At 35.6% G+C, this 14,657-nt stretch overlaps 3 protein-coding genes across 4 annotated transcripts in view; 2 read left to right on the top strand and 1 right to left on the bottom strand.

The window, feature by feature from the left end:
* Nucleotides 1-14,657, top strand: part of LOC108722905 (zinc finger protein 91) — a 342,323-nt gene that overhangs the window by 199,933 nt on the left and 127,733 nt on the right. The window lies entirely within an intron of this gene.
* On the bottom strand, nucleotides 955-3,713 carry LOC108722922 (cat eye syndrome critical region protein 5 homolog). Its single transcript, XM_018448295.1, has 3 exons — nucleotides 3,411-3,713; nucleotides 1,755-2,569; nucleotides 955-1,612 (listed from the first exon to the last, which is right to left on the bottom strand). The coding sequence occupies exons 1-3, from the start codon at nucleotides 3,465-3,467 to the stop codon at nucleotides 1,300-1,302; spliced, it is 1,185 nt and encodes a 394-aa protein (XP_018303797.1). The 5' UTR covers nucleotides 3,468-3,713; the 3' UTR covers nucleotides 955-1,299.
* On the top strand, nucleotides 4,395-7,640 carry eIF2D (eukaryotic translation initiation factor 2D). Of its 2 annotated transcripts, none has more exons than XM_018448273.1 (9): nucleotides 4,395-4,620; nucleotides 4,917-5,304; nucleotides 5,379-5,669; nucleotides 5,747-6,076; nucleotides 6,187-6,329; nucleotides 6,508-6,588; nucleotides 6,656-6,860; nucleotides 7,050-7,218; nucleotides 7,296-7,640. In XM_018448273.1, the coding sequence occupies exons 1-9, from the start codon at nucleotides 4,565-4,567 to the stop codon at nucleotides 7,358-7,360; spliced, it is 1,728 nt and encodes a 575-aa protein (XP_018303775.1). In that variant the 5' UTR covers nucleotides 4,395-4,564; the 3' UTR covers nucleotides 7,361-7,640. The 2 variants fall into 2 exon arrangements, with proteins under 2 accessions (XP_018303775.1, XP_018303774.1); XM_018448272.1 differs by having other exon boundaries at nucleotides 5,379-5,681.

Here is a 14,657-nt window from a genome sequence, read left to right as displayed (position 1 = left end):
CCCCCCCCAATTAATTTTAGTAAGAAAATTTAATAATCCCTTCCTAAATTATTATCTACTTCGAGACTACTCTATATAAAAAGAAATTAATAAATCAAAAAGAATATACAGAAATTTACTCTATAAAATTAAACTTCAGATCTTTAAAATTAAGAAACGGTTCTAGAACTGTTTAATAAAATTTTTATAAATTTTACGTACCCCAGCCTTACTTGCGAAAATAAAAAATGTAATTTCGCAAAATAAATTCTTGATGATTTTATTTTAAATTCATTGATTTTTGTAGATTTATTTTCATGACAACAATGTTTCTTAGCTTTGGTCTATTGTAGCAACGAAAAATCTTTCTATACCTTTTTTATTTAGTTGCATTCGTTAAAAAGCTGTATTTATTTTCAAGACTAGACCTGACTATATACATATACATATATATATTATAAAATATAATCTATTACTCATATGTTATTTTGAATATAGATTATACTTTTGCATATGATCCTCAGACACAGTATATGTTAGCTGCGAATTTTTAGAGCAATCGAATCAAAATTATATCTATTATTTATCTATTATCTATTGGGAACCTTACATGTATCACTTTGCGTTACTTTGCATTGCTTTCGACTAAACGAGACATAACTGTGCACAGTGCACTTTGCAGATCAAATGTTTAGTTCAGTTTACCATACAACTATATGCTATAATTAATTACAATAATGCACATTTATAGAGATGATTCATGTACAATGTCGATCATCTAATAAAATTTCGTTAAATAGTTCTAAAATTATGCTCGGAACGCATATCGGACCGTTGTCTAAACAAAGTTTTATTTTAATAATCCTAAATGTATTAAAGTTTGTAATAAAAATCCTTTATATATATATATGGGATATTCAACTGTATTTACAATAACATAGCAATATCGTTTTTTATTATTCTATCTATAATATAAATTAATCTGAATTTATTTCTTTTTCTTATAATTCTTTTCTTTAGTTGATACAGTTCACTAAAACGTGTTCGTTTTTTTGTTAAGTAGGCAGTTTAAAAGAATCAGAAAGATATAGAAAAGGGAGCAAAATAATATATTACTTTCATAATGTATTATAGCCTCTCCGTTTTTCATGTTTTCCGTTTCTCTGCTGCGAAACGTCGTCTATAATGAAGGCTAACACTTTCTAAAAGATTATTTGCTATAATACTCACGTTGCCTTGCACATTTCCTCTCTCTCTCTCTCTCCTTTTTCTCCAACGATATAAGGATATAATTATCCCAAGGTTACCTATTATGCTAACTTATTCAAACTTCTCTTCCTTAAACGCAAGATTGATGGCATGTCCGACATCCTTTACGATGAATGCCGGCTTACATAGACCATCGTCGACTGGTAAGAAATCCCTAGGACTATGTTCGGGGATAAATTTGGAATCTCGTTGATGTACGCCAGTCTCAACTAAAATACTAATGCAGGCCTTCGCGCTGGGATCTTTCTTGTTATTCCCAAGGAGTTTTTCTAGGCTGCGGGACATAGTCCCTTCTCCGGACTCATAGCGGGATAAATACTTGTCATATAAGTTTGCGCCAAAAATGTCGGTGTTAATATTGTCGCTGTAAAAACATATATAGATTATATACTATAATCTGTACATAATAGATTATATACTATATATAGATATTTTGTAATATGTATAAACTATATGTAAACTATATCTATTGATGTATTTAATCAATATTTCTATTTGATACGCACCCAATAGCATAAATTGTGTCGATATTGTCAATACCAATGCTTCTGGCGTGATTAACAAGCAGTTGATTGGCATGGTAATACGTAATCTCACTAGGTTTTCCGACTAGAGCAGCGTATGTCATGTCTTTATTTGTGACTTTCTTGTACAAGTTTTCAAGACACAATAAAAAAGCACCATGGCCATATCGTGGAATCGGAGCTTCCGATGCCCATAGCAAATCCATGTTGCATGCCAACACTGGAATGTGCGGATATGGAATAGCAGTAGGTAATCCTGTGGGCATTCCATTGGTAACTAGAAGATCTACCATTAATTGCAACGACGTTTCCCAATTTATTGGTTCACTCAAGAGCAAGATTCCCTCGATTTGTGGGAAATTTGGATCAATTGGACCGCAAATTGGATTTCTTTTTTTTACGTTTATATAATCTAAGCATGGAAAGTTTTTTACAAGTTCTTCTACAGTTGTTGTCTTCTTGAAGCCCAATTCTCGGGCTATATCCGTTATTGGGCCTTGACCAGATATAAGAACTTGTTTGTTATGTAGGTAATCGAACATTTGCAATGGCGAGTGAGCCAGGACAACTTGTGACTCCTTGACTTCGAGGCCTATCCATTTTGACAGCTCTGCCGCTTTCTGACTACGCAGCGAATTTCCACTGTTAGTGACAAATAATGTAGGAACGCGAAATTTTCCATTGTTCCCTTGAAGCCGTTTGAAAGATTCTTTTACCGGCGGCAGTATTTGTTTTCCACGTATTATCACGCCATCAATGTCAAAAAGTAAACCAAATTTTGGTTTTGTACTTAAATGCTGCGGACAGAAAAAATAAATCTATATTATTTAAAACTAAATATAATACATTTAAATCTTTAAAACTTTTAAAAGCTGTAGTACATGACATTTATCATATTAAATTATTTATATTTCTATCTTGAAATAACATGAATACAAAAAATGTTTTTATTTCATAATAAAATACTTTTAAATAAATTTAAAATATACAGTATTATAAAGGTATATTTTTGCAATTTATAAAAAAATATAATTTAATATAAATTCTATTAAAATTATATAATAAATCATAGTTAATAAAGTAATTATTATAAATACTGCAGTATTTTCTTGGAATAAAAATATCAATAAAAATAATCTATCAAAGATAACTGGTGAAAAAATTTAATTAAAATTAAAATATTTTATAAAGTATGTCAAGAATTTTGAATGAAAATGCTCGTTAAGATATTGATAAATCGTTTATCAGTGATAATAAGAAAAGATTGAGATCAAATGAGTCGATAAAAAAAAGCAAATATAACTTCCAATAAATAATAATAAATAATAATATAAAATTATATGCCAGTGTTACGCCTGAGAGAGTAAGTATATAAGTTGTATACAAACTAAAAATAATGTATCATACAATGACAAAGTTATGAAAGAGTATTATATAAAATACGAACAATAATAACGTACAGTGACATCGTGTTCTCGAGCGCGCCGAAATAAAAAAGAAAAAGAGAGAAAGAACAAGAGAGATCGATGGCCAAAAAACAAAAAGGACAGATAGATCAATCGTGACTCGTGACATTCGTGATTGATCATGATAGTCGCATTCAAAAAGGGAAAAGGCGAAAGTGCCGGGAAAACTCACTCTGACTCCGGTGATCCTCGCGATGTCCATCCGCAGCAAGACGTTGGCGATCGTCATGTCTTCCCGTTTCTTTCAATTAAGCAAACGGCGAGGCGACGACGTGCGCACGCTATCCCGTCGCGACGACCTCAAAACACTCGCAGGCCGCCCGTCGCGGCTCGATTATGCATAATGACACGCTTTGAGGTTATGTCGACCTCACGGCGCACACTTCGCACGTACTGTTCGCACGTGCCGTAAGAGGACCTGACGGCATGATGAGATGACACGCGATTGGAGGACGGGGAAGGGGAGTGTTTCTATCAGCTGTATTTCTTTGCACTTGTTTGCACTCTCGGCGTTCAAAACAAGATCAATTTAGTAATATTTGTGTACAGTTTTGTACACAAATATGGATAGAATTATTAATTTTTTATTGTTTAATGTGAAAAGGATTAGATTAGGAACAGTTATACAATTAAATAGTCGTTTAATGTAATTAAGCAATTCTGCCAGCTGAATGAATCACTAATTAAATTACAATTGGAGTTCGGTCAAAGTCTAATGTCCATTTCTACCAATACAGATTTACTTAAATCTCGGTTAACTTACTTGTTATCTTTTTCCAGTTTTAAAAATTAGAAAAAGGTAAAGAGTATAAATTAAATCGAGATTAAAGTTAATCTACATTTTTGATATAAAATGTAAAAGTTGACATAAGATGGATTTGTTTATTTCTGCACTTTATAGGCTTCGTACGAAAAAGAGAGAAAGAGAAGAAAAGAAAGAAGACGTATATAGAATAAGGAATAATAATAATGAATTTTTTCAGCCATTTCTGATCTTTCGTTTTCTTTCTATTTTTTTCGACTTTTTAAAATTATTATTTATTTCAAGCGTAAAAATATAAACATATATAATGTATGAAAAAAGATAAATTGCTCTGATAGAAGCAGAGATCATCGCTTCGGTTCGAGATCAATATTTTCATCGTAAACAAGAGGTAGAACTCGTCGTCGATGTCCGTGATGTTGGCAGCGCTTCCATTGCCTTCCACTTACACGGAACATCGTGCCGCGTAGCATCAACGGGGATAAATAAGGATGCAGCGCCGTATAGGAGATCAAGGTTAGGTTTAAACGTCATACACTCACCGATTGGAAATTTCGTTCAAAATGTTTATTAAGCCGTTCAAAGTCAAGACCAATTACCAGCTAAAAGGAACTGAGAGGTTCGTAGTATTTTTCGGACGTTTTGATAATTCTTATTGTTTCAGTGGTTCTTGATTATACTCGTCTGTTAAACGAATCTTCGTTATTATTATCCTTATTGTTGATACTTTTTACATACATATTTTTCTACAGATGAAAAAAACAGAAAGGAATTTGCAAATCTGATTATATATATATAATAATCAAATATCTTAAATGAAACTTACTTTTACAATATATTTGAATATGTTTTATTTATGATATATTTGTATGTGCTAAATGAAAAGAGATAATTCGTTATTGTTATCTTTTTCAGGAAAAAATTATGCGAGGAGGTATTGGCGGCGTATCCGAGTTTGTCGGACGAAGAGATTCAGTCATTGTTGCCTAAAAAGGAAGCTATCAGCATTATGAAAATAGTAACGTACAGTGGACACGTAGGCAAAGTGTATTGCGTCGCCAAGATACCCATGTTCTTTCAACTGGATTCACATGACACTCTGCTGTTTCCTACAATTTATACATTATGGCATCATCCATATTTATTAAATACTTTCACTACGCACACGCCAGTTATATCCAAATTGGTAGGAGGTGCAGATCTCATGTTGCCTGGATTGATTCTGAAGGAGCCGGTGACTCTGTATAGCTTTGGTAAACTACCAAAGGGTACTCCAGTGTCGATTAACACTGAGGAAAACAAGGTTCAGACTTTATCTTTGCATCTGTTGATTATAAAAATATTGAGATGGGAGAAAAAAAGGAATTTTTTCTGCAGGCTGCAGTTGCGGTCGGTGTCACTGCACTTTCCAGCGAAGACATGTACATGGCAGCTGGACATGGAAAATGCGTGGAAGTATTTCACGTCATTGGTGATACGTTGTGTCAATTGGGCAAACCACCGCTGAGGCCTGATTTGGGTTCACCGAATGTTGACAGTCCTACAAATACGTTAGAAGATATTGAATCGATTAATCAAGAAGCAATCGTAGACGAAACTGAAATTTTATCGGTTAAGTTAGATGAATTAAACACCGACGAGGATTCAAGCGACGTAGTCAAAGACGAAGTCATTTCTAAGGTAGTTAAGTCGGACATTCTCTTGAAAATGAACAAAGATAAATTGATTGCTTTTATGTTATTTAGGAACATATAGAAGAAGATGTAGAAACTGAAGATGTACAAATTTCAAGCATAGTTGAGCCAGAAGTAGTTGATCCAGTTCAAGAGATGGATGCGCTACTGGAATACTGTTTCTTGAAAGCGTGTAAAACAACGGTAAAATCTAGTGATCTGCCAATGTTGTCGTCCAACTTCTTCAAAAATCATCTGTTAGCCGCTTGTCCACCGGATAAAAATGTTGATGTAAAGAAATCTCGGTATAAAAAATTATCGATTTTTCTAGCGGAAATGAAGGCTAAAGGAATAATCAATACATCCATCACAAAAGGTGTTGAAACATTGCTGTCCATTAAGGTAACATTTGTTGTTTGTCTTGGATTCATTCTGATAAAATTAAAAATTTTTTTGGGAAATAAGCTCTTTGATTGGGATATTGACTAGAAGAGATTTTTTCATTTATTCAGTTTGATCATCCACTTGTGAAGAAATTAGTAGTTACCGAAGAATCAGTTGCGGCTGAACCAGTAGTTTCGAATAGTGCTGTCGTGTCAGAATGCTATCGAGTGACTGCTGACGTTCTGCCAGTTCTATCAAAGTTCGGCTATGAGTAAGTATGGTAGGCAATGGCACTTGCTGTGTGACGCCACTTTATCGCGACGCAATATAATTGCAGAAAAGACGGTTTTCTATGCGGTGATGACAAAAGTCGCTGAATGTTACATCGTCGTAGTATATAAACGTGTATTGTATATCACTTTACACCGAATACATGGTGATGATTGCAGAAAGGGTGACGTAATGAAAAGAGCCGACATCAGAAAGTGTTTTACTGAGTACGTGAAAGCGGAGGATCTGCAAAACGGAAAGTAAGATGCTGCACGTATAAATTCGATCCTGCATCTCTTTCTACATTAACAGCGACTAATTTTGTAGAACGTTAAAACTGAATCCCCGGTTGGCGGGAATTATGCGAACTAAGGCTCATCAGGAGACGGTAACGATGGAGGATGGGATAAACAAGTTTATCGGACGTATGACGCATATGCATGAGGTTACCCTCGCAGGAAATACTTTGTTGCATACGGGAAAATTGGAACCGATCGACATGAGAGTAACAGTGCGATCAGGCGGGAAAAAGGTAAAAGTCTCAGAATAAATAATACGAGAATTTAATAACTTTTAAGGCTTCCACGGATATATTTTTTTTTTCAAAGAAACTAATTTGTGGGTTATCTCTGTGTCTCGAGTCTCGATACATTGCTAATGGCGCGTAGCTTCTTTGATACAAGAATTATTCGTTTTTCTGATGACATCACAAAAATTGCAGGTAACATTGGTAAACAACCTAGAAACGTTTGGGATTAATCCGAAAGAATTCAGCAAAGAGTGCCAAAGCATTGGCGCGAGCGCGACAATCACTGATGATCCTGGCAAAAAGACACCTAGTGTTCTTGTTCAGGGGAATCAAATTTTATATGTGTACAAATTACTTACAGGTGAGTCGCTTTGATTTTAATATTTATTTAAATATTTTATAATTACGCATACTTTGTAACTTTGTTTATTATTGCAGAGAAATACCAGATAAAAAAGAATTATATAAGAGGTTTAGAATTCGCCCCGAAGAAAAAAAAATAGATGTTTTAGTGATTGTCAACTGAAAAGTAAAAAAACTCAACTGACTAAAACCCTGTGGTTTAAATTTTTTTCTTGAAACTTCATCACAAATGAATATTTAATATTGACGAGTGCAATTTCAACGGAGCAATTTCAATTTGTAAATTGAAGGATGCTGCTGTTTTAATTATTATAGAAACATGTTTTTTAGTAGAGATTAAGACAATTGTGGAGAATTAACAGTCATCTTTTATCAGAGAAAGTACGTTACAAATGATTATCAAATAAAAGCAACTTAAAAATACACAACATATTAATTCTTATTATTATTATATTTATCCGACCTTCCACATTTATCATTTCATATTATTATATGTATAAAGCATATGTAACAGCTAAAGAAAAGACAAGGAAAGTTTCTTGAGGCGCAATGAATAGGTAACATTCGTGCGAGAGATGACAGCCGATCGAAGTTTGTTAATATAATTTATTATATATCGAGGTTTCAACATGGAAAAGTACAAATATTGCAATATGGGGAGGGCCCGCGAGCTCTCCTCGGGTGGGAGGGAGGGAGGGAGGGAGGAAAGCAGGAAGGCAGGATGGGGTTTTCGATTGCACAGAAGGATAAAAGAGACGCGACGCACGTAAAGGGGATGTTTCTTGCGGGATACAGGGATGCTGCGTTCGGATGAAAACCGAGAGCGAACCGCGCATACGTGTATAATGTATATGTATATGTATATAATCATATATTCTTCAAGTATATACATATAATATATATATGTGTGTATATATATATTATATATATCTTTATATCGCTCATTTTACTTCTGCCTTAATTTTTATCTCTCCTTTTTTTATTCTTTTCGAGACGACGGGATGCCGACGGACGTCGCGGAAAATGGTGAAGGACGCCCGTCGGTGTTTTCTTTTCCTTTTTTCTCTTTTACATGGATAAAAGGAAGGTTCCCTCCTCTCCACGGCCCCCGCATATATTTAATACTCGTTTTGTTCTTCATTTTTTTTCTCTTTTTTTTCCTTCTTTTGTTTTACTGTACCTGCATGCACGAGTGCGTCACGGAAAGCGACGCGCGCGCGCGAATTTCATGACATAATTACGCATTTTTCTTCGTTTTCTCTCTCTCTCTCTCCCTTTCGCTACTCTCGCTATCATATAATCATTATTCGATTGAATTGCTGGTGTTATCGGTCACTTTCCCTGATCGTCTTGCAGACATACGATCGATCGAGACATAGCGATCTATCCCACGGTGTTTTTTTTTTATCGCGCTCGCTTTGTCTGATCTATAGATCATCATCGTCGCGCGCGTCATAAAGAATCTCGGAGATATGAATTAAAAGAAAACATCATCAATTTTTGTCATCTCTTTCTACGATTTCATTACTCTTCATTTTCCGGCATTTTTAAATCATCCGTTCCTGCAATGACGATATCTCTTTTAATTCGTATCACCATGATTGAATCAATCGCTAATTTTCCGCTTCGTTTCCAAAGAATCTGATTATTCGATCAATTACATTTTTTTCTGTCGTTAGCTGCCTCTCAGTCGCTTCGATGCTTCGATAATAATTTGCATAAACGTCTAAAACTCGTGCGCGTTTTAACGGATTACAATCAGTCTTCTCTCGTTAAAGCGCCGAGCGACTCGGACTAGCTGAAACCCACAGACATCTATATAATACATTAGACTCCTAACTCCTCTTATTTTCCTTATGTACAAACGTTGCCTCTGTAATAAGCAATGTGCGAAGTGGATGTGCAGTATAGGAGCCTCAAGTAGGAGAAAGACGCCAACAAAGTCAGGTGATCAGTCTCTCTGTAATTGGCTCTTATATACATAAAAGTACATAGAATATTATTCTGCGCATATTCGTACATACTTTTTGGCAACAGTTAAAGGGACGCAGTTAGCAGTCCAGTGTGTATTATTAATGTTTATGAGCCGATCGCTCTTTTCCACGCGATTCTCAAGTCCACTCCGATCAATAAAATCTTGGATACGAGAGAATCGCGACGAAAGTTTGATGCCCCTTTTCCTTTGCCGTATCGCAAATCCGATCGCTGTATCTCGATCATTATCGATTTATCAGCAATATATGTCTGCGGAAGAAATCCTCACACTTACCCTTTCTCTCCCTCACGCACTTTCATGCTTTCTCTCTCTCTCTCTCTCTCTCTCTTTTTTATTTCATTCCGCATCCTCCATAGGAATATATAAAGCGCTGAAAATATAAGTAGACCAAGTCCAGTTTCAGAGAAATTTAAACTAAGTACTCCTTATTCTTTTCATATTATTTTTTTTAGATTTACATTGGAAAGGTTTTTCGCGCCGTTATTTTATTAGTTATTTCATCAGTCGTTTACTTTCTTTTTTTTTACTGCAAAAGAGTAACTTCAAATTTTCAGCGCCTCATATTGTACTTGTCGTTGTTGCTATCGCGCGAATTATCATTATCCGAATGTATCTCTCGTTTGCTCTCTTCTTACATTCACTCACTCTTTCTTCTCACCTTTTCTCTTTTTCTCTCTCTTGTTCTCATCGCTCACACGGTCTCTTTTGCGTTCGAAATTTTCGTGGTTTTCTTTTTTTTTTCTCTTTATGCAACACATAATGCGACTAGGTAGTACAGATTAATTAATAATTAATATCGTTAGTTATACAATAATAACGTATGACTAGACAATGCAAGATAATAATTATATCATAAATAGTAATAATCATATTATGGATCGCAATTTATATCAACAATGTAGTAGTGGCGCGCACGTGTTTCGAAGAATGTAATGTCTTAATAATTACCGTTTCTTTTCGTGTATGTATGTGTGTGTGTGTTTACTCGCTTGTGTTTCTTTGTGTGCGTGTCCCGTGTGCGTAACTATTTCCCACTTCTCTGTACGTATAAACGTATCGTAAATGTGTGTATGTATGTGTCCCTTCTTTCTTCGAACGTTCACGAAGTGTAATCCACCATTCGTTCTGCCTCGTGGATGTTACACTGCCGCGAATGAGATCGGAGAATAAAATTGTACTGAAGCCAAGGGACAAACAGCTGGAGATTCCACAAAGCTGATCGAATAAGTAGAGGTGATTTTTAGATTCTTCCGTTCGAAGTATATCCGATTCAACGCGCGATTCAGAAAAAAAAAAGATTTTTCCATTCGGTTTCCACGACATTGTAACATCCCACTTTCACGCATTTGTTTTACATGTATGTGTATTTCGTATGCTGTAGGAAGCTTTTTGCGTTTGAGTTATCGTCGATATCCCGATTAATCTCTTAAAAAGTATCGATAATGCATCGACAACTGTCAACGCGGCGATAAACGGTGCGCCGCGTTCCGTTTGAAGGAAACGTTTAATTAACGTTTAATTAACGGATCCAGCTGTCACGGTGAAGTGCACGTGGTAATCCTGCCGCGCGATCCTACAATGTATAATACATCTACGGAAATAATGAAATCATTATATATCTCAGTGACAAATGAATGGCGACGCGACGCCGACGCGTTATTTAACCGTCGTACGTTCGTTCAGATTGAGATCAAGCAAAGAGCGCGAACGAACACGAACAATGGACTTGTTTGAATAAACTGGAATAAACTCGAACTGTATGCTTCAAATTAGTTCACACTTTTCAGCTCTTTTATGCACATTGAAGGAAAAGCGCTTGCTGCATTCGTTCACGTTCACGTTCGTTCGCAACTGTTCGTGATCGTTCTCCCTTGCTCTGCATGATCTGATCTCACTTCGAACAACAATAGCAATGCGCGAAGTGTCCCGCCGCTCGCGAGAGCATTATCTCGCGCTATATAATAAGACATACGTAATAATCTGATAATAATATTCGAGACGCGTAATATCGCGTTTCGTTCACTAATAATAATATACGTAATATAGCGTGACGATAATAATAGCAATAATAAGAATAAGAACGATAATAACACCAATAAGTAATATGTGTATACAGAGTTCTGTCGAGAATATAATACGATAATGTCCCTTTCGCTTTCTCTCTCTCTCTCTCTCTCTCTCTCTCTCTCTCTCTCCATCTTAATTTCAATCTCTTTCTCTCTCTTTCTCTCTACGTATTGTTATACGTAACGGAAAAGCTGTTTCCGCGATTGCACAAGTGAATTAAAATCCCCGAAGGTGTAACGAGGGAAAATATTTCTCTCGGGTCCCGTTTTCAGCTCGGGTCCCATAAACCCCCTACTCCTTAAGAGGTTAAAAAAACGTTCTGGATAGAAACTCTTTTTCTCTCATCCTTGTCGTTTAATGTTACACGATATGCGGTTTTGTGGCATCGACGCCCATCGATGATGAATCTCAATAAGGTGTCATCGGTGGGCATCGGGCCTACTTAGGGCTTGTTCCAGGGTGCGGGTTTTTTAATCCGAATTCCGACGAACGGAAAAAAATCGACTGGCAAGATCCTTGGGAAAGGAGAAACTCTTCCATGATATCCTCCTCCAGTCTCCCTCTTATCGTAGATTGTTCACCGTTTCGATACGTCCGCACCGCCGTGCGTTCTCTCTCACGACGGCGTCTTAATTATTATATATACAATATATATATACAAATAAAGCACATATGTGTATATATATAATATATACTAGTTGCGATCTCCATCGGCGCTTACGGAAACCCCACGTTTAACCCGCAACTAATTGTGCAGGGCAGCAACGTTCGTTTTAGCTTGATTATTCAATTAATTGCACATTTTATTCGAATTAAATATTATAATCAATCTTCAGTTACTGAAGGTGTCTCCGTAAGTTCGCAGTGTCTTGAACATCGTGTGCGACAATCAATTTTCGCGAAGAGATTAATGATTTCGACCGCCGAGTTCGAAAACACTGCATCACCGAATGTTATGAGCTATATAGAATTAATAACAAAAAAACGCTCTCCTAAATCCGCGGAGATAATTTCTCGCGCAGAGCATAATTTTACGTCAACATCCTAATATTTTTTTTCTTATTGAGCCCTGTGACGCAGTAAAGCTGTTCGCAGTAGTAAGGTTTGGTGTATGGTCAGACATGCTCGATGAGCCGATCGTTTCCCGTCCCGTTTCGATCCCCTTATTCGTACACTTCCCGCGAGGCCTAAGGAGTAAAATCTATTTTTGAGAGTCAGCTCTGCTCGTTAGGGGGAGTTTTTTTTACATTCCGATTATCAAAAATTTATTATTCTCCTCGCTCGTCATTACCCACTAAATAACTTCATTGATCGCCTAACGTCGACTGTTTCGACAAGTATATCGGTACTTATCACGATGGTCGTCGCTTCAAAATCGAATTAATGCAACAACCCCTTAATTATCCTAATTCCTTTACTCTCCCACTCTCGATTCGTCTATTAATCGCTACGCTTTTTTTCTTTTTTTTTTTAATCGTACCATCGTTAAGCATTGAGTATCGCGAAATTGGAAATGCTTAGGTCTTCGCGATACTGTCGCTATTATTATCACTTGGAGTTTTATGCAGTCCTTGGTGCGAATCGTCCGATTAGATTGGAAGCATTAAGGATTCGTGCGAAATTCCTCTCGCAAAGATTTAATCTCTTCCCCTTACCCCTCCCATTCCCTCCAAAACTTTGCACGATACTAATCGATTCGCGTGCGAATAATCTGCTATTTAATTATAAAATAAAATCCATCATACACTTTAAAATATGTTTACATAAAAAAGAAGGAAATTTAATCTATTTAATTTTGCAACAAAATTTATAATTTTTTATCTTCACGCTTGAATTTATCCTGAATTACAGTAGTAAAAGTGTGATCACATTTTCATAATATGATAGCAAACATTAGATCTGTCCGCGTTGTTTGCACTTTTTGCACTTATCATTTTCGTTTCCTTTTTCTTCAACGTTAATGAGATAAATATATATATTTATCTCATTTTAAGTGCAAAAATTTTTGGGAACTTCAAGCAACACAAATAGACCTCTTGATTTTCTAAAAAAGAGAGAAAAAATAATGACGAAACGATCTCACAGTTACATATGCATGAAAAGATTGATGCACGTCACGATTTTCATGATGATCTTCCATAATGTTTGAAGCAATTCGAAGGTTACCGATATACGAATAAAAATCCTCCGAAATTTTTAGCAATTCGGTCTTTTGTTCTCTTCTTCGTTCGTTCACGTTATCCTCCTTTCGCGTTAACGAATACACGTCGCGTAATATCTTAGCATTATCATTATCCTTATTATAATGTATAGCTATCGCGCATGGTTTCTCCTCCTTAATACCGCTCTTATTATTTGGTTACAGTAAATATCGCTATTAATACCGTATAAACCCGTCATAAAATACATCATTTTATTTAGATCCGCGATTTACTTTCGCTTACGGCGTCTACAACGTTAAGCGTCTCGCCTTTTCTGCTGCACACGCGTCAATTAATCTTATTCCAATGATAGTATACCAGATCCAGCGGCGATCCTTCTCCCTCGAAGACGCGTAAAAATAAAAAACAATGCTGTTCTCCCGCTTAAATCGTCTAATTAACGCCGCCGACATCGATTGTTAAGTTAAATCAACTAATAAAACACAATGTCGTCGATAAAAAGTATGTATACGTATATAAAAGAAAGATATTAATTAATCGGCATTTCATGTCATGAACTATTTAATATCGCTTAAAATGATTAAATAAAGTAGTATAAATTGTAAACATATAGTATAGTTACTATAGATTTATAAATGTATACACGGAAAAAAATAAAAAATTACTATGGTTGTTACAACAGCATTCTCTATAATTGAAAAAAATTATATAAATTCAAGTTATATATTGATATTACATTGAATATAGCTGTTAAGGTACGCCTATTTATATGGTTATCACAACCGTATAGTTTTTTCGATAAATAACATTATTAAAATATATGATTGCCTTAACCGAAAGATTATTGCCGTCTCTCAATGTAGTGCAGAAATAGTGATTGAGAGACGTATAGAGGACATAGTTATGTTTTCGACTCAAGATGTATGAGGATTGCAGCATTATATATTGCCGCTAAACCTCGCAAAAACTTTTCATAAACGAAAAATAAAGGTGCAATATTATATTGTGCACATCCTAAGAAGAACATGGGTTAGTTCGCATCTCCAACATGCTCCAATGTGGTTGGTATATTACTCACTCGTCAATAAGAGAGCTGTCGAAAATATAATTATAACTAAGTAATTACAACTAGTAATTATAACTAGTAGTAAGCGTCGCATGCTTCAACATGCTTCAACATACTACATGTTTAATTATGTGACCGTCTCATGC

This window comes from Mycetomoellerius zeteki, unplaced genomic scaffold (assembly GCF_001594055.1).
Source record: "Mycetomoellerius zeteki isolate Tzet28-1 unplaced genomic scaffold, Tzet1.0 scaffold221, whole genome shotgun sequence".
Taxonomy (NCBI): Eukaryota; Metazoa; Arthropoda; class Insecta; order Hymenoptera; family Formicidae; genus Mycetomoellerius; species Mycetomoellerius zeteki.
Note: the sequence above shows the minus strand (reverse complement) of the source record. Positions and strands in the feature narration are given on the sequence as shown.